General features: G+C 50.6%; 1 protein-coding gene across 7 annotated transcripts in view; it reads right to left on the bottom strand.

Annotated features, from left to right (window-relative positions):
• ZMAT4 (zinc finger matrin-type 4) overlaps positions 1–20,650 on the bottom strand; it is a 108,932-nt gene that overhangs the window by 67,430 nt on the left and 20,852 nt on the right. Inside the window, exons 1-2 of one of the 7 annotated variants that reach the window (XM_019495551.2) lie at positions 19,036–19,488; positions 16,360–16,461 (exon numbers count right to left, since the gene is read on the bottom strand). The exons of 1 other annotated variant lie outside the window; for it this stretch is intronic. In XM_019495551.2, the coding sequence (XP_019351096.1) occupies positions 16,360–16,461 (102 nt within the window). In that variant the 5' untranslated portion in view covers positions 19,036–19,488. Of the gene's footprint in view, positions 1–16,359; positions 16,465–18,302; positions 18,985–19,035; positions 19,489–20,650 lie in introns of those variants that run through there. 5 more of the 7 variants (XM_014602055.3, XM_059730639.1, XM_059730637.1 and 2 more) reach the window with 5 other exon arrangements.

Below are 20,650 nucleotides of genomic sequence, written 5' to 3'. Positions count from 1 at the left end.
AGCGCAAGCTTTCGCAAACCCAACTTTATTTAGTCAGAGGCTGCGAAAGTCTGTGCCGAAAGCAAGGCATAAGGAGGAGAGAGTCCCTGGTCCTACACGTCGCCGGTAAAAGCGCTGGAAGTGATTTATGATGCCATTCAGGCCAGGCACAGACTGTGCTTTGAACTCTTTGGCAGAGGAGGAGCCGAAGGAAGTGAGAATAATAGGGGAGAAAAAGCATTGGATGGTCAAGGACTTTGATTTCCTCAGTTATAACAGATCCCATTAGCTTGCAAGTGAAAAAGGCTGCACACGGGGCGCGAGCCAGCCAATGGCTGCCAGAGGCACTGGGCAGCGAGCCTGGTGTCCAGGGCAGACATGGGCTGAGGGTGACATGGAAGCACTGCAACCCCCCGGCGTGGGGCACGTTGCAAATGCAGACGCAGCCGGATAGGTAGAAGCTACCAATTAGTCGCTTGCACCCGTTGCAATTGGCCCTTGGAAGCAAAGGATAAGAAAAAGCAGCGGCAACATCCCCCGTCTTCTCCACGATGCGATCGTGTGAACACGCACAAGTGCATGCGTATATACAAGATATATTAATAAACCCTCTAATGACAAGCATTTGGCAAAATTAATATTCCCGTTTTTAATTGCTAAGAATAAACGCTTATAAACGAGGCTGAAAGCAGTTCAGCTCCCAACATCGCTATTTCAGAGTGTCATTTGTGCGAAAAGTGCAGCTGAGGCAAAAAGAAAGGAAGGGAAGAGGAAGAAAGAAAGAAAAGGGAGCTGGAAATAGCAATTACTTTAAATGGTACAGAGGGTCAATTTCATGCTATTTCTTGCATTAATAATTTTGCATTTTAAGCAAAGTCATTACTTTGATTCAAGCAGCACTGGTTTCATGCTTCTGGGATTGGCCAGTGCCTGCCTCCTCCCCCTCTTCTTTAATTAAAGCCCTTGCCCCCGAGTGCTCCCAATTCTGCTCCAGGCGAGAGTCCTTCCCACATTTCTGTGTGCATCTGACAGAGCCCCCAGGCCTGCAAAGGGAAAGGCTTGCACGGGGACACAGGCAGGTTTAATTTGCGCTACAGAAAAAGACTAACCACCGTTTCAGGGCTCCCGATGGAAAAGCCTCTCTTTGCGGGGTGCCTTAAGACACCTATGGAATTGCCTTGCAAAGTCGCACCTGAACTATGCATCTCCTTGCAAACCAGGCAGTAATGCATCCCAGGGAATGGCACCCCAGCCAGCAACCTCCGGTTCCCCAGCGATTCCCATTGCAGGAAAGTTTTCACAGAGCTTGCTCTTGGGGAGGGGGACTAGAAAACACCAGGAGATGCCAGGGTGGGATGATTTCCTCCTGCACTTAGCAGCTCACGGGAGTGACATGATAAATAGGACTCCCACACTGTGTTCCCAAGTAACTGTGTATTCTGGGCAGGTGAAAAAGGAGAGTGAAATGTACTCCTCCTATTAGCACTGATTGACAACATAAATGTTATGATTGTTAAAATACGAAGACACGCTAAAAGCTTCCCTTGCAAAAGCCCTGAGCTGGCGCACGTAAGTTTTTAGGGCATCATTTAATCACAGTTAAAGCCCTCCTTTGCCAGGAGATCTCAGGGAAGGAAGCTGCAGGCAACAGCCTCACACGCACAAAATCCAGACCAGCAGAGCAGCTGTTATTATGCAAACGTATCGGCAGGAAAACTCCATCCTGACTGTCCTGCAGGGCGACTGCACCACTACTTACAATTTCAGATCACAGATTTGCCAGTTTAAAAAATTAACTTACTATTAAAACGTGGCAGAGCACTTTCTCCACCGTGCAAATGCAGAGCTAAATCTGTATGCGTAAATGTGACTCTGCATTTTAAAGAGGATCATCCAATAAAATAACATAAAATAAAAAAGGAACAAATTAGTCAAGATAAGTAATGTCAAATAGCTCCTCCTTTTACACAGTGGGAGAAAATGTGATTTTCCCAGACCCCAGCTTTGCCTATAGCCATTGCAGTTCGAGTTAAGTAGAGCCAAGCCCAAACTTTGCTGCCGGTGACTAAAGTCCAGACCAACCATTAGGTAATTAGCCACGGCAAAGCAAATCTGTCTGAATTACGTGCGCTGAGCAGCGCAAGTGAATCCCATAACTCTCTGGTTCCACATCCAGGCGGCCCTGGCACGTCAGCCATCAGCCGTCTGCACGCTTGGAAACCTGGGACCTGATCCGCAGCCCAGGGAAGGTGACACAAGGGCTCTCATGGCTTTCAGCAGCCCTTTGACTGGTCCTAAACTGGACCCAATGGCAGATGGACTGTGCAGCTGGAGACAGGAGATAGCACAGAGCAGGCCCGGGGTCTCCACCCTGCAGGCCCTTCCCAGTGGCCTGGCAGTGAGGAGGAGACTGGATCCAGCTGCAGGTCCATGTAGCCCAGTCCCCCGTGTCCCAGTTGATACCCCGTCCAAAACATGCATTTCCAAGCCCCTCGGAGACAGTCACGTGCAAAGAGCCTTCTTTTTGTTCTGTTTATCCTCACGTGCCCTGCTGTCTAGCTGTACCTAACTATACCCTTTTCTGTCTGGCAAAGTTCTTATGTAATAAAGAAAGATTCATTTTTTTTGTTTGTTTTTTGTTTTTTAAGATTTAAAGGCACAATTTTAGCAGCAATCATTTTTAGTGCCGCTTTCTGTAGGGCTCACGCTGTTCCACAATAAATGATGCCAAAGCATCATCATTAAAAGGCAACCAAAGCCCTAGCCATCTGTAAACAACCTCTCACCTTTATTTATTCATTCAGATTCATTTATGTATGCTAAAAAGAGGGGATATATCATTTTAAATGACACATTGGGAAAGACCCTAGCGTACCCAAGCTGTGGCTGTCCTGTCTGGTGCAGCCTTTGCCGGTTAGTTCAGTGCTCAAGATCTGTCCTTAGCCCTTTGCAGCAATGCACTGAACATCTCATTTTCAGGAATGGGGAGATGCAGGCGCATATCTGTCAACCCACTTTGTCTCCAGTACTTTCCGCATTTACATGTGTATTTATCATCCTAACGCCCCATGGTGAGAGCAAAGCGGTCTTCCTCCACACCCGGCTTGCACGCTGGTTCTCTTTCCTTTCCGTGCAGCCGACTTGCAGTCAGCAGCTTGGAGGTGTGAGAAAGGGGAAGAGTTAAAGGAGGTGAGGATAGGACTGTTGCTGACAGCTCTCCCGGCAGCATGCTGTGCCCTGCAAAGAGCTTATAGCACCTCCGAGCTCAAAGTCCAATTTAGGAACCCAATTCAAAAGCTTCCCTCGCACTGCTGAGCGCGAACGCCGAGGTGAAGACACCCAGGGTACAGCAATGACTGCCAGGGAAGTGTGACGCATGCCAAGTGCTCCATTGCTTGCTCGGTGCAAAATCCTCGAGTCAAGGCCATGCACAAAGATTCACCAGGAAGTGCTTGCCTGCCAGCTCAAAGCCAGGCTGCGCTGGGATAACTCAGCATCCTTCAGCCAGCCCTGCAGGCACGTGGACAAAAGGGAACCTACAGACAACCGGTTATCTGATTTAGGAGCTTCAGATTAAATGGGACATCCCTTGTTTTACCAAATACTTTACATGCGAAAGTGCTTGGGGAAAAAAAAAAATGAAGTCCTTGCTTTATAGCTCGCAGGCAAAAGGAGGGGCAGCCGGTCAAGGGACCAATGCTGAAAATGAGCTAGGGAATGGCCTGCCTCCCCTCTGCAGCGGCCGAGTTTTGACTGTAGAGCACTTTACTGCTGTGGCAATGCGGGCACCTAAGCAAGTGGGCAGATAAGCAGATCGTACAATGAATGGTGATGTGGCAGCAGGAGGGTCCTGGGTCCCAAAGGACACAGCAGAACCCAGCTTGCCTTGTTAACCCAGCATCCACTCCTGGCTGTGCAAATCACAGTCCTGCGACAGATCGCTTTGCAGAAAGCAAGTGATGGCTCTCCCCAAGGCGAGACCATATAATTACGTCCGCTGGTGGAATAATAGCAGCAACCACGTCCTGGAAAAGAAGGGTTAAGGTAGGTCCAGGCAGAGCGGCTCTGCTCACCCAGATAAGGAGACTTTGTTTTGTCTCTGGCACAGAGTCCTGGGGCACAGCGCACATTTTCTCTTTTATTTGTGGCACGATCTACCCGCCCTGAGCTCTGCACAGCACGGCGGTGGCCACAAAGCTGGAGCAGAAGGTCATTTGCCTGGACCCTCTGGCACTTCTTCCTGGGCTCTGTTTGGAGCAGAGGACTTCTGCATGGCTTGCAGGCCTGGGAGCCGGGTCCTGCCGCATCGGTGCTTGTCCCACGCTCTTCCTGAAAGCCTCCAAAGGAGGAGATGCCCCCACTTCTCCAGGCAGCTCAGTCCTGATGCTGTTAGTGTGAGGAGGCTTTGTCCACTGCTAGCAAGAGACATTTCACTGTCCTGTAAGGGGTTTCTTCGCCCCCCCCACCCCAGCCCACCTCACCAGGTTTTTATCGACCGCTTCTGCTGCTGTAATTGCTGCCCATCGCATTTCTCTGTCCCTTGGTGCTACACTCATCTCCTTTTTTACACCCCCTGCTCACTGCAACATCCCCCTTCTCCCTATGCTCCTTGCTCTCCCTCTCCCCTGCCAACATCACACCTGAAACTTTACAAACCGCTCGCCCCTGCGGGCACGAGGGCACACACTGCACAAACAGGACCAGGAAGGGAAAAGTCATCACTGCCACCCTTAGCTCAAGGGCTTAAGCTGCATTTAGACTTTATAGTCAATTGTCTGTCAGCTCCAAGATACTTCAGCACAGATCACGCGGCTGAGCTGTGCCACGCTAAGTGCTGCATACACAAAGTATGACAGACAATCCCTCCCTAGGAAAGCGTGGAAGAGCCGAGAGAGGAAAGGCAGGATTATTACTGTTATACCCATTTTGCTGATAGGGAACTGAGGCAGACAGAGAGATCAGAGATTTTCAGGTGAAACAGGGACTTGGTAGGTGTTGAGAACTACACAACTAACATCTCAATCCAAGCTATATCCAATTCACGGCGTTGGGACAGACTATGACCACTGCCCGGGTCCTTGCGTCACCTGCCAAACTGATCAGGAATGAGTTTTCTTTCGTGTGTTCGGTAACAGATTTGCCCCAGGAAGGATCCCGATCACTACAGCCCCCATAAAAAAGCTGGCAAGTCCCAATTCTGAAACCTACCTACTAGATGCTTTGAATCCACAAACTATGTATGGTGTTGGTTTTGTATCGCAGTGGTTTCTTCATCACCACATCCAGCAGTACAAGGTAAAAGGTTGTACGGAAAAGGTTTGTAAGTCCCACAAGGCTACAGAGCCTCCCAGTGCATTCCTATGGGGGGGCGGGGGGGCGGGTTTTGAGCTAAAACCTTGCTGAGTTCTGCAAGGGCTACAAGTCAACCCTGTTGCATTCCTATGGGAAGCTGACCTATAGCCCACGCAGCCCTGGCCAGGCCCCAGGTCATTTCCTTTGCTCCCAAGGCAGGTTGACCTGTTGTCTGGGAGGGCTGCAGATGAACCCCCAAGTCATCCCCAGACAGACAAGTTCCTTTGGGTCAATCTGATATCTTTTATTAGACCACCTCAATAATACCAGATATCGGATTGACCCAAAGAACGTTGTCTGCCCATGTCCTTAGACCAGCATGGCTACAACCAACACCCCTGTAACGTGGAGGTCATCCCAATGCATTCCTATGGCAGGATGATCTGTAGTCTGGGGAACTGCATCCAGGCACCAGGTCAACCCTATGCCTTCCTAAGGGGATCTTTTCCTTAAGGAAAATATTTTCAAGTCCCACAAGGCTACTGGTAAATCCCACATGTTGCAACGGAGTTTTCTCCTAGGGAACATATTTCCAAGTCCCACGGTAGACTAACCAAAGTAGATATATATGTACATATAATGTGTGTGTGTGTGTGTGTGTGTATACACACACACACACAAAGGATGTAGGTTGTAGCCATGATGCTCTACGGACATAGGCAGACAAGGTTTTGGGGGTAAATCTGATCTCTTTTATTAGACCAACTCATATATATATTGCATGCATCCATGCATGCATCTACTTTGGTTAGATCTATACCTGCCTTCTTAATCTCAGGCTACGACTGCGCTAAGTACATCTATCTACTCAGGAGTCATACCAGGACCCTCATAGCCTTGTGGGAGCCGCCTGCTTTCCCTGGTTCTGACGGGAACGTCTCACAAAACCCTGCAGCTCTTCCCCCTCCTGGCATGCTGCAGCTCTTCAAAGAAAAACTTCTCTAAGCCAGACAAAGGGGCAGGGAGAAGCACTGACCTGCTGCACCCTGGGAAGCTGGCTTGCAAGGAAATGTTTTATCTGCAGCTCTGTCTCCGCTCGGGAATCACTTGAGGTCCAGGCAGGCAGTCAAACCTGACAGCTTTCATTACAATCAACGCTGTTTTTCCTACAGTCACCTTCACAAGAGCACATCCAACCCAGCAGCACCGCCTCTCTCATCTGGGCACAAGGGGATTCCTGGGGCATGTGGGCTTTCTGTGCCAGGAACATGTTCATGCCAAGGCCGCCTGAAAACCCCCACAGCCCCAGAGGTGACACACGCGTGCCTTCCCATCTCCACTGCACCTGCACTGTGGATGCGAAAGCCTCCAGTGTAAGCACAGAAAAGCTCCCACACAATATCTGTCGCCGAGCCCCAAACTGCATGCCACATAAGACTAGCTGTTTCTTCCCTTGGTGCAGGCCCAAGCTCCCCAGCACCACGCAGACAGGTGACACATCCACCCTGGCAAGAAAGAACCACGAACGGCTACAACGAACCAAACGGCCAATGCCATTAGCATCACACACGACAGCCTTTACTAGTCTGACAGCTCCCGGAGCCAGGCTGGCATCACTTGGTGGTGCCCTCGCTGTAGCCATGTACCAGGCCATGGACAGTGCATCCTGGTACCAGGGAGCAGTGCTCAGTGCACACAGAGAAGCTCAGGGGCACCTCGGAGAGCTCTCAAATACTGCACGGGAGAGCCGAGATTGGGGAACCCACAAATTAGGAAATACTGGCTTTCTACTAAAAATCCCAGAACCCGAGCTCTTCAGACAGGTTTGCATGGCAGTCTACATTCAGGATGCTCTTCCAGGGAGTTCCAAGCACAAAGGGAAGAGCTCGGAGAAGGAGGAAAAGCCTTCCCCCAAATAAGTGCTTCCCCTGGCAACTTCTGGGCTTGCCCACCCGCCACCAACTCTCCATTTGGACCCAAGCCCTTCATCAATGTCTCAGTGGCACTGAAAAACCTTGTGGGGTGTAGGTTGTAGCCGTGTTGGTCTAAGGACTGAAAAACCTTTACATCTGCAGACCTTGTAGTTCTGCTTCATTGGAAGGAGTTTTTGCAGCTGCTGCAGGTACCTAAGAGAGGGGCAGCCCTATGCTTGGCCCCTCCCTTCCCCTTTTTTTTCTGGCTTGCCTAATGCTTTCCTCTTCAAAAGCTAATACATCCGTCTTTGAAGGAGTCACCGAATGGACCTCTCCCCATCGGTGCTGAGAAAAGCTGTGCTGCCTTGATGGTGGCTTTGCTTCCACTTCAGACTTGGAGACACCTGCTAACAAAGCCTGCCGAGATGAGAGATTCCCTCTGATGATACCAGCGTCTAAAGCACTTGCAATGCAGCATGAGGTCAGGGAAGAGGTTACCTGTCAAATGCCCGGAGACTCAGCTAGAGCTGAAACCAGAATTGCAATGACGACCCCAAACTGCAAATCAGAAGAGTTAACGCAGCTACAGCTGCCCACGTGTACCGTGTGCATACATCTGCGCGCGCTTCTTTATCAAAAAATGCAATGGAAAAAATAAACATTGGCAGGGCCTTGCTGGTTTTATTTGACCTTTAACGCCAATTTGTGGCAAATATATCAAGCGTGTCAGTGCTGCTTCTCCTTCAACACGACACCCACGCAGGAGGTGTGGCTGTGCCACGTGCACCCTGCCGGACAGTAGCCAATGCTGCTTTCTGCCAGCATCTGAGACCTCAACCCCAAGGGAAAGCTCAAGGCTTATCAATTAGAGCTAACATCAGTGGGACATGGACTTCCGGGCCTCTTCCTTGCTGCCTTTCACTGGTTTTCTGAAAGATTCGTCTAGCGCTTCAGCGTTTTCAGCCAGAAGCATGGCACTATTTGAAGGGAGCCCAGGCATGGAAGTGAATGAAATTGGGCACCATCTATCCCGCTATTGCTGCCTCCTTAACCATAGATTTTAGCACTGTAAGTGCATTAAAAATAACGCGAGGCCATTAAGGTTGACAACAAGGTGGTGACACGTAGCCTCATAAAGAGCTGGTTTCATCCAAAGCCGTTTTCTAAAGAGCAATGGGAACCAGTCGTTAACACCACACCAGTGACTCGACGTACTCCATGCAGAAAATGGAAAATACAGCTGTAATCACGTTAGCAAAAAACCAGCAGGGCTATTATATTTCTTTACGACAACATGCACGGCCATATTTACCTAGGCACGTTTTACCGGCAGCTGTTAAACTGTGCCGGAAGAATTGAGTCTTAAGATAAATTCTCAGTCTGCCCACGTGCATGCACGCAGAGACACAAAGACACCATAGCAGCTTTCTCCTCTCATGAGCAGCAACACAAAAACCAGCTTTCGACATATCCAGAAGTTTGCTTACTCCTTCCCAGGCCCAGGACTTGCTGCTAGGGTTCACCCTAGGGAGAGACACCAGCAGCCTGGTACAACTCACTGGACTCGGGGCTGCCACTCCAAGCCCCTTGTAGCCAGTCCAGAAGAGGATAGCACAGGGGATGCACGTTCAGGGGCATCTGCCCCTACGGCTTTTGCCTCTTGCTAAACTGAAGACAAATTATGCAGGCAAATAGCAGTGAACACAGAAGGGACAACAGGTCCCACATGTGAACAGATAGATACCAATATTCCCGCATCAGCTGCTACTGGCTCAGAGAATACCAGACCTTACTCTCTCATCTACCCATCTCAGCCGTGCCATTCTCCTCTAGACCACTCCCTAATTTGTCCCTCCTGTGGATCGAAGTTGCCCACAACAACTGTTCTGTTGCTATAATGTACCCCAATCTTTGCTGCATCGCTCCAAATCCTCCGCTAAGAAAGGAAAGCTAAAAGCCCAGGTGGAGCGTGTGAGAAGAGGCCTGCCTGGCGCAGCCACACTAGCAAAAACTTAATCAGCCAGTGACAAACAGTTGCTTGGACAGCACGTGGGAAAAGACGCTCAAGAGAAACGAGCCCACGGCAGGCTGGAGAAGCAGGGGGTGTTAAATGGCTGCATCTTCCCTCCCGCGGACTGGAAGACAAGGAACCGGGGGGAAGAGGCAGGTGGAGGGAGAAAAATGACTTTGCAGGTGCATCCTCAAGCCTGCAGCTCCTCACTTGGGAGCTCTCCTCCGACACGGAAGAATCTTCCAGCACCGCATTCGTTTTACTAGGGAGAGGATGTGCTCTTCTACTGCATTAATATTTCAAATCCGGGATTGCTTTTCCGAGCACATGCATTCTGATCTTTAAGGCACTAATGTGCCGATAGTAAACAATGCTTATTTATTATTCCTGCCGACAAGAGATCTTTCAAGCCAAACGCCCTGCACATGGACAGTGCAACTGGCAGCAGATCAACTTGAGGACCGTACAGGCCGGCCACAGACAAAGAGTATCGATGGGGTTGTCAATACTGTTCACCAGAATCACTTGTCTATGACTGTTCAAGAAATTTCAGGGCATGCTCCAGCTCTGGGAGACCCAGCCAAAGGGCATGACACTTGATTTGTTCTCCTGAGTTTACTCAGCATTAGAATTTTAATTAACTTGCATCCCTCCCCTCCCCCTGCATTTCCCTCTCCAGAGCAAACATTGGATTATTCATTGCTTCGCTGGCAAGGGGAGCCAGGAACAGCACTTGCAAACCGCGCTGGCCTGGCCTCGCGTTGTAAAGCTCCAACTTACCCTTTATTCTCAATCACAAAGTAAAATATTATGCAAGCACCTGAAGCCATAAAGATTACAAGGAGGAAAAGGGTCATGGCAGCATCCCGAGCGAACGCGCTAATGAATATGCAGCTCAGTGTGAAGTCTAAAGGCAACTTTGCATGTCTGGTAATTTTACTGCGGGATTTTCAAGGAGAAACTCCAAAGTAAAATGCAAACGACTCTGTAATGGCTGCGTGCCCCTGTGCACAGAGCTGGGAACTCAAGAAGGGATTTTCAATTTACAGCACAGACCCCTCCCCACCCCAAAGAAGCTCCTGCAACTCTCAGCACGGAGACAGCTGGAAGGAAGGGCTGCACAAGGGGTGGAAGCATTAAGAGCCAGAAGGGAGCAACAGCAAGCAGGAGGGGAGAGGAGCTGCAGATATACCGAAGGGGAGAGGCCAGCTGTAGACTACGGATTTCAAGGTCACTCCAGTGACTGAACACGCTCCAAGATGTCCGGAGCTTTGCTCAGCTAGCCCTGAGGTGACCTGCCTCGGAGCTGGGCTGGAAGTCCTGCAGAGATGGAGCTCCTCGGAGAGCCCCAGCTGCTCTGGGCTGCAGCTGGGCAGGGAACAGGCCAGGAAACCTCCATCTAGACGGACTGTTTGTGCTGACACTGCGCCTGGTTGCCAGGCGCAGGCTGGGTCTTTCCTCCCGAGCTGGCTTGGGCGCTCTGACAAGCCACGGGCCCCAGTTATCCCTCTATTATCTCTTTTTGTCCTCAACCCGCTGTCACATAGAAGCATCCTCTGGGCACATCACAGCGAGTCGAGAGGAGGGCCACATGGCTGCAACACCGCTTTACACATCGGGTGGCTTCTACCCGGACTTGCCCGCAAACGAATTTTTGTCCCTCTGACCATTTTAACGATGCAGCGGTGCTGCGAGAGCCTGATGCGATCTACCGCCGGTGCAGCGCAGGGCTGATCTGGGTCCTTGCTGCCTGGATCAGCTCCCTGGGGCGCGGGCAGGGCAGAGGCTCAGGTCACCTGCCTCGCTCACCTGCCCCTGCGTGGTTCCCACCCATGGCTACCAAGTCGAGCCCTGTCATTTCAAAGGGATGCACGAAGGGCAGGGAGTTTTCTGTGCCATCAGGCCCAGAGCAGAAGGTCATTTGCTTTGCGAAGCTGCCCAGCTGCGAGCCAGGGGAGAAAGGTGCCCTCGGAAGAAGCTACTGAAAGCCCGGCTACTTCACTGCCTTTCCAAGTTGCCTTGACGGCAGGAGGGGGCTGCCCCAGGGGGATGCTCAGATCTCTCCCTGCAACCAGCGGGACCCGGGACCGGACGCACGTCCAGACGGTCAGGGAGGCCGGACTGAACTCCGCACACAACAGAGCCAGCCCATCTCTGACACACTCATTTGATCCCCGCCCCTGTAGATCACACCCTACTCTCACGACTTCTCGGGGAGGGCAGGGAGTTCGCCTCCTCCACCGCTCCTCTCTCCCTCCCTCAAGAACCCAGCTCTGTATTTCCCTTTGTGCTTTGCCTCTCGTGTCACCTCATGCCGTATGCAGCTGGCAAATGCCTGCAGTGACTGTACTGCTTTGTCCTTTTCGGTGTTTCTTCATCCCATCACCCAATCATTGCCTTTCTCCCAGGGGGAGAGAGGTGGGGGGAACAGCAAAGCCAATACGAATGCAGCATTCTCAGCAGATAAAGCAGTGTACCGTGCTGTTACCTAGCAGGGAATTTATTAGGCATCAATATTTGGATACTTCATTCCAGCGGCAGACCCTATAACAAAGGCTAGAAATGGGAGGAGTATGGTTTTCTCCGATAAATATTGCAGGGCAATTGCCCACCCAAACCTACCCCCCTCTCCCCCAGGTTACGACCGTGGCATGCAAACACACCGTCTTTCTCAGCACCAGCAGCTCAGATGGCTCTCGTTTTGTGCTTGTGTGCAAGATAACTACTGTTACCTATAAAGCAACCTCACATGCCACTCAGCAACTGTGCCCAAGGAGCTCGCGGGGGCATTTTTGCATTTCTGTAGATGCCAATGCACTGGAAATAACTACCTTGCATCCCGGTGCACACATCGGCTCTCTCACAAACTGCATCCTGAATTCAATAGCTTCATCCCTGGCAGCTCCAGAAAGCAGGGAGGTTATATGGGGAGGCACTGTGGATTTTCCAGTAGATGAGAGCAGCGGCACAATAACCAGGGATCAGAGACACAGACAGGCCAAAGGAGAGAGTTTCACAAGACAGATGTGAAAGGAGGACGGGGTTTTGTCGTGTGTCAGGCTGGAAGTGAAGCTATGCAGCAAACCCACTGATTCTTTTGTCATGTTCCCACTCCACTTGCCCTTGGAAATAATGCTGCTTATTATTTGCACAACTGTCAACAAATTATTTTTCATTCCTGGCAAAGAAGTGCTAAAAAAAGTCATTCGGCTCCTTCCCGAGACATCAGCAATAACTCTTTCTGATTGAAACGGGCTATTCGGCTTTGGCAAAATAAAAAGCTCCTCGTTTCATATGCCATTTCCCTCCAGTTTGTCTGGAGAAATGTCTTATTTCACATGCACACTGGGGCTGAGGTTTCAGCACATGGCCCCAGGGCTGTAGGCTTTAATCTCAGAGCCCAAGTTGTCTGCCCATGGAAACATCTCCATCTAGATGAAGAGGTTACATCTTTACAGAAACTTCCCTATGAAAACCATCCCATCCAAGTGCTTGCCTCAGTTATTCCCAAAATACCACGGACAACCCTGTCACCCACGTCACGTGGCTCAAAAAACACCAGGAACACTTGAACCTGCCACCCGTAAAGCAAGGGGGCAAGGGCCTTCTCAATGTCCTGCCACTGCAAAAGTTGTTGAAATGCCTGATGTCACCCATGTCCTTTGTGAAGCTTCAAAACAATTAGACAGATACTGGTTTACAGGCCAATTCGCTTTGATGCAACATTTTGAAACGAAATGCCAATACGGAGTTTATTCAGAGCAGATGGCATGAAATTAAATGTCCCTTTGTTGTGGCCTTTGTAAACTTGAAACGCCAAAAATCAAGCCGCGGTTGATGGCGGAAGAAAAACAAAATTTTTACTTGCAGCATTTCTGCCAGGAGAAGGTAGAATTTGGGTCCCAATTGGAAGTGCCCCAGGAAAATGTGTACTTGTGACTCGACTGTCATACTGTCACCAGCTCGATTTATTACTAATAGGAAGCAGAGAACTTTAAATGATGATCATCAGTCATTTTGGGGGCAGCAGTTTCTAGAGTCCACAGCCCTGGGGGTGGGGGACACTCACTTGGGCCACTTGCTGTATAAACATACCAGAGACTCATAAAAAAGGAGGGCGGAAGGGACCTCAGGAGGTCACGTCTAGTCCAACCCCCTGCTCCAAGCAAAACTTAGTCCCAGAGACATCACCCCAGCTAGGGCTTTGTCAAGCCAGACCTTAAAAACGTCCAAGGATGGAGATGCCACCACCTCTCTGGGTAACCCGTTCCAGTGCTTCACCCTCCTGGTGAGAAAGTTTTGCCTGACATCCAACCTTAACTTCTCTCGCTGCAACTGGAGACCGTTGCCCTTTTTTCTCTCATCTGCCGCCACGGAAGACGTTCACTCATCGCATGACGTGAGTTTTGACGGTGTAAAAGTGAATACCTCCCTGCAAGCCAGACTGGCTCATCCAGCCAGGCCACAGAAACCCTTCCTGATACAAGTATCTAACTGAAACTACCCGTCACAGCCCCGGACTCCGATATTCAGAGCAAATCGAGTGGGGACCAGCTGCAAAGAGCCAGAATTATTTGCAGAAATTACTGCCCAATATTTTTTTTAGTGATTAATAGATCTGGGGAAAATCAAACACTGCTCAGTCAATGCCTAAGTAGAAAAAGAGGCTAAGTTCATTGACTAAATTATTCAGTACAAATGATTTGGCCCCGTCTCGGGAAACCATATCCAATTCATATCGGGGAGGAGGAGACAACAGTGGCAGAAAGGTTTTCCGTTCACATTTAGATCGGAAGCGATTTTTCTCGGCTCCACATCGATTCTTTGGAAACTTCCCCACAAAGTTCGACCTGTAGTCTGCTCAAGAGCTACCCGAGTCAATACCAGGGAGAGAAAAATATCACCTCTACCAGGCGTCCCAATTGCTTTTGCCGCTAGAGCGATACGGCTACAACCTGGATACCTGCTCCAAGGGGAAGGGAGCGAAGCCTGAAAGGGTTGGGGAGGAAGATGCTGACGTGACCCTGCCACGGGAGCAAGGGAAGAGCTCTGCTAGCTCACTGCTCCACCGCAGCCCTCGCGTCTTGCCGGTAATGCCCCACCCTGGCTCCATCCGGAGGAGGGCACCAGGTGCAGTGTTTGCCCACAAACGTCAAGAAGCAGGGGCCTGTTTTGCTCATCCCTTCCAGTTTCCGCTGTGTTGTATAACCCAGCAGGCACGGTTACATAATGGAAGTGCTGGGCTGCCGTCTGCGGTGCCTGCTGGGGATTCTCAGGGTATGACAAGCCAGCACGACACATCGCACCAGAAATACACGACGCAAAACCAGGTTGTTTTCCCCATTTCCAGAACATCTGCTCTGAATTAACAATGCTGCTTGCACCTGTGGTGGCACAGGAAGGAGGAGAGGTGGGCACACAGGCAGCAGCCCCTATATTCTGCGCTCTTGCTCATGTCTAGCCTGAGATTTGGCTCCCTTTCCCAGCACTTGCGCGACCCAGCACTGCTGCCTTCCTCTTTGCAGCAGCTGCTAGGGATCTCTGCTTCGCTCCGAGTTTACCGGGCAAGACTGGTTTGGCAAGTTCCTCAGGGCATGAGAAGTGCCTTATAAATAACTGCATGCTATTGTCGTCATGATTTATTAATGCAATGTGATGTCCTTGCACATCACGCACCTCTGCTATGTTTCCACTGGCAACCGTAGGACAATTCTCTCCCTCTCTCCTACCCATGGCAAAAGACTTGCGCCAACGGGAGCCGAGGTTCAGGCCAACCAAGCAGTCTGTGGGAAAGCCATGATTTGTGGGCACTGACACAAGTTCTGATGGTGTCAGCTGAGTTTTCTCCCTCTCCAAGTCATTAAAACCCAACCGTGCACAAGCTCCTGGCAGAAATCATTTCTTTTCCCCCTGGAGGTTTTCAGTAAAATCATATCTCCCCCCCGCCCCTTCCTATACAAGCATAGCCGGCTGCTGATAAGAGAGGGCATGTCACCAAGGTCCCTTTATAATCCATGCTCTGCAGTGCGTACACTTTCCTTTCCCTTCCTGATCCCTATTCCCAGCTGAGTCCAGCTTTCATTTCTCACCCCTGGCTACCCTTAGTCAAGCCACCAAGCCGCCTCACCTTTCTGATCACCTTCTGCTATTTCCAAAGCAGCTCCAGGACTGTAGGCTTCTTATCACCTGAACGGCAGGTGTCCCGGTGTGGACAGCACAGGGGTCTTTTCCCTTTGCCAGCATTACAGGATGGGGTATCCCTCAGGGACTCCCTCCCTCTAACAGGAATGCATTTCATTTTGTTGGGAAGATGTGCAGCGCTGTTAATTGCTGTTCTAACATGTCTCTAATGATATATCCTTTCTAATTGTTTATAGCTTGCCTACCTCTTAAGTGCTTAAATACATTCAACAAATACTAATCTATTCTCTGCACAATTAGCAGTTTCTGCTCAGCAATGGATAGTGCAGCACGTTTAATCTAAAAACTTGAGTTTAACTAATCGAACTCTTAATTGAGCCTCCTCCCCACCTACCTTGCTTTTAAAAGTAGTTTTTCTAGGGTCTGCACAAGTGACTTCAAGGTCGGACGGCAGCAAGAGATACAGCAGGCATCGTAACATGGGCCCTATGGAAAACCTGAGCACTGAGTTAGAGAACGGCATAACAAGAATGAATTAGCCCACGGTTAAACTGCACTGGTGTTCTGCTTTTCTGTTCTCATTCGCGTTGTCCACCTTGAACTCCTGGGTGATCAGCGACCGAGCTATCTGCAAATGCACCTCCTTTTGTGCACTACCTCATTATCAAGGATTCCTTCAATAGTCCTACAAAGGATCATTTCTTCACAGTAGATCCAAGCAGGAAAACAAATGCCCTGAACATTGCAGCAGCATTGCCAGAAATCCTTAAATGCCAGTGAGAAACGAAAACAAGGGGAAGGTTTCCTGGCATTTAACCAGACCTACTACTGAATGCATGGGGCTCAGGGACAATTTTTGCTGTTGTCTAAGCAAGACGCTGCAGGTTTTAAAGGGCAGACTCCAGGTTTCCGGACCGGCACTAAACCATAGCGACATGACATCAGAGGGGAGGACCTCCAGCAAATACAGCACAACCTTTGTGAAACCGCGTTCCCAAATCCGAGTCTCAAAAATGACTTTACCTCATAATGAGCCACCCGCTGAGATTCAGATATCAGCTGAGCACTGCAGACTTTGCAATAGCTTTCAGTGAAGAGTTCCTGGTCGATGTCAGATGACTTCATCTGCTTACAGCCATGCAAATAAAGCAGAGAATTAAGGGGGAAAAAAAGGAATGATTAGCTAGAAACATTTCAAAAAAGGTATAGCAAACTAACACTTTGGAGTGAACTGGACCGTTTTCATTACAACTGAATGAAACTGCAGCTTCTTACATGTTTTTGGGCCTCAACACAAAACACGGCAGTCCCACTGTTGCGTGCAAATCCCAACATGCTTAAGTAAATGTTGGTGCTTATTCCTGTTCCCACTGCCTTGCTATCCTCTGCCCTCCCACCATTTGTTACTCTCACTGGCTGTGCCTTGTTTTAGGTTACAGACAACCTCCAGGACAGGGACCATGACACGACTACCTGTAATACAGCAGGGTCTCAGTCTGCCTTGAGGATCTTTGCTTGCCTTCCCAGTATAATCGATTAGCAAGCACCATCACCGTTGACAACTCTGGATAGGATGAAACATGGGCGGGCTCTCGGCCTGCAGAGAGACCCCAAACTGCAACTTTCTGACTTGTCTCACAGAAGTAGTTTGTCTTTTGACATACAAGGAGGGTCTGAGGGTGCCCACATATGCAGAAGTAGCTCCTCCCGGACACCACAGCCGCATGCGTGGCCCCAGGTTCAGTCTCGTGCCACCATTTCATGCCTCAGGGCACATCAAACAGAGGGGCAAGCATTGCTCAGGACCAGCAATATCCCTTCCATCACATATGGGCAGGATCTGGACCCTTGGCTCCATGGAAGAATGGCCCATTAGTCTCCCTTCTTTATCTCCGTGGGTTTCTACCGCTGTTTTGTTTGAGTGCATTAATTACACCTGCATACCCCTCCCATCTCAACTAGGCTGCACCCCATGCCTGTCTGCCACGTGCAAACCATCATGTAAACAACACAGGCTATTCACCTATGTGCCCAGCTTAGAGCACCTGGCAGCCATTTGTTACCCCTTATCAACTCTTAGAAAATGTTCCTTTAAACCAAAGCAAGGCTTATATATTGCATACTCTCCGAAGGCGTTTCACTGCATTTCAAAAGTCAGACACGGAAGGAAACAGCAGCTTTGATATTTTGGGGTTCCCCGTAATTTCCGGTAAGGAACCTCACAAAGAGCAATTCAGGTGTCCGAGTTAGCGGGAAGCTAAGGCTATGGTACGTATTGTCCTCATCAGGGAAGCGATTGCAAACATCAGGCTCCGAGCAGAGAGCTAAGCGAGGCATCGGGAAGAACAAGGCTTGCAGGAGCACGAGCTCAGGCAAAGCAACAGAAGCAGCTTGAGAGGCAGGATATAAAATCTGTGTACTAAAAAAAATGAAGTGCAGATCAAAACATCCCAACTCCTGCCAAGAGCCATCTTCTCTGTTTGTCAGCCATAACAAACCTATGTGCAGTAAAAGCTGGGGAACTAATTCAGCTCCCCTAGCACTGACCTATGTGAGTTAATTGATTGTGATGGGAAATAACCAACATGGAAATAAAAAAAAACTACAAGACAGTGTAGGCAGAGAAAGGATCGTGGGCAGACAGCTCTACTCTACTAGCTAGTTGCTGTGGCTGGAAGATCTGCTCCTACCTTTTGCTCTCTAGCCTAGCTTCACTCAACATTGGTATTCTGCAAGAAATCCTGCATTTGTAAGCTGCTCCCAAAAGCCCAGCAGGCATTTCTAAGCGTCCAAAGATTCAGGTGCAGAACCTCTCAAAAGCCGACTAAAAATGCAAGACAAAATTCTCCCCCAAGTCCAACAGACCGAGGCAAAGCAAATCTGACCGCTCTCCTCCGACCCATAAATCACTAAGGAAGGATCCTACTCCTAGGTCTATAACGCTCCATGGACTCGTCTCAGCTCACCTTCCACATCTAAGCATGCCCTCCGGAGCAGCAGGCAAAGCACCTGCATGCATAACACCTGTTAACAGCCCAGGGCCGGGGTCTGCGCTCCCTCCAGGATCTGCACAAGACCCCGGTGGGTGAGAATTGGGAATGACAGATTGCTGGAGGAGGGAACACAACCCACAGCTTTCTGCTTATGCAGCAGCTTCCAATCTATTGATCCTGCTGGGCTGCAGACAGAGAGAGGCTCAAGTGAGATTGCTACAACTCCCAGTACCACTTGTTAGCCAGACATGAGGTGCTGGTGTTGTACCCGCTGCATTGCAACAGGCAGGTGTGGTCACACACATAGCGGAAAGCGAGCATTCATAGGGAAGGACTTGGGCATGGCCTCTTCCCGATGACCCAATACAGCCCCGAACCCTGGCTCTGCACCACAAGGCAGACGGAGCGCATTTACCAGCCACGCACACTGGAGGCATTCCCAGGGCATTGGCTATGCACAGAGCTGTCCTGGTTCTGGCCTCACAGCACAAAAGCCTGCAGTACCGACCTGGGGACCAGTTAATCAACCACCGAGAAGACCCCTCCTCTGGAAGGGGATATGCAACTGGGCCCCTGCACGCTCCCTCCCAGGGGAAGGGAGTCCACCACATGGGTACAGCAGCACAAGGAGGGCTGGACCCCCAATCCTGTAGCAAACATGACAGGGAGATTTAAATCATGCATTTTCCTCCCAGAGTGATACTACCTGGGGCAATGCACTCACTCCAGCTAGAAGCACTGTTGGGTCCCCGATTCAACTGCAAAAGTCATCTGAAAGGCAGTCCCTAGGCCAGTGCAGCTGGGGAGTGACTCAGGGACCCCGTCCACTGGCACCCTAACACCTGCAGGAGCTTGATTCTTTCTGGAGCAGGCCCCGTTCCAGGGCTGACCGGCCCAGGCCAGCTTGTGAGACCTGATGCTCTTCAGCTGGGCCCATTTAGCAGTGAATAACCCTTGCCTTGCTGATTAGGCATCACTCCTGAATGCCTATGATCGTTAGCTGGGAAGTGCTAGAGAAGAGGAAATGCCCTTCCTCTCCACAAGAGGCATATTTAAAAATGGGACCAAAAATAAAACCGAAAACAAGTCACTCTTCCATTCTCTAGCCTTGGCTGGTAGCAAGGAGTAAGCTGGGCCCAGTGCAGGTTGTAACAGGATCTGCCGGAGCTTCGAAAGACAGTTCCCATGGTGGAAATATGTGGCTGGACTTCTGTCAGCCAGCACAGCCCAGCCCACCTTGGTGCCTGCTGCATTAGCCAGCGGGGCTGGGGCTGCTTTGCACTGGGAGCTGCCCATCAGCTCCAGCATCCTCTCCCCCTTCCCTGCCTAGACAGCAAGAAGCAGCCCTGGAAAAAAGGCCCCATCGCAGGGTTGTTCTCTCCCCAGAAGGGTGCAGGATGAGCTGCTCGCACAACCAGCTTGCTCTGAAGCCAGTGCTGTGCCTGGCCAAGGCCTCCCATGAAGGATAACCCTGGCTGGCGTGGCTCTGGATGGTCTCGGTGCTCTCTTGTGCTCATGCCTGTCTCCAGCAGCAGTAGTGGGTGGCCTGGCACATCGCATATAGGGGTCTTACCCAGCCTTCGCTCATAGGCAAGCCCTTGTCTTGGACGCACAGTTGCATTTTGCTTTTTCCGGCCTAGGTCCAGGCTTTCCCCGTCTCATACTTCCTGCCAGGGCTTCCCTCCTGCTATAGCCACAGCGGTCTCCGCCCAGGCCAGCGCTCCGGCCTCACTTCTAATGACTCACGCACTCAGCTTGCAACAGCAGCACAGAGACACCAATTGGCTCCGACCTCCTGAAGCAGCAAGGCTGGGGTCTCTCCTACCAACTCTGCTCTCATTAAGATGCCGCCAGGTCCATGGGCTTCTTGCTGTGTCCCTGGGTGCTGCTTCAAGAGCCAGCACACAATTTGATTTTAATCCTGGCCCCGTAGCTGCAGCGCCGACAGCAGCAGAAGCCACGTCTCCCTAATGCTGCAAAGTAGGCAGCTGCAGATACAGGCAGGTGAAACTACATCCACATGACGGGCTCCAGTCTGCGAGAGGGCATCCTGGCCACTGTGCCCAGGGCTCAGCATCCCTATGCCACTTCTGCACAGTGACAGGCTCAGGGAGGAGACAGGACCCAGTGCCCAAACTCTACAGGCACAGCCCAGAGGCTCCACTGCCTGCCCTCACATGGTTGCTTTTTAATAGAGACAGGATGTCAGAGAGGCGGAAGAGTGAGGGACAGCAAGATTACAGGGTGGAGGAGAATAAACAGAGCCAAAGCCTCCTTTGTGCCACTAAGGCGTGGAGAAGACCCAGTCATACGTGAAGCTT

The sequence above is a fragment of the Alligator mississippiensis genome, chromosome 7, assembly GCF_030867095.1.
Source record: "Alligator mississippiensis isolate rAllMis1 chromosome 7, rAllMis1, whole genome shotgun sequence".
Classification (NCBI taxonomy): Eukaryota; Metazoa; Chordata; order Crocodylia; family Alligatoridae; genus Alligator; species Alligator mississippiensis.
The sequence above is the reverse complement of the archived record's forward strand: the minus strand, read 5'-3'. Positions and strand labels throughout refer to the sequence as shown.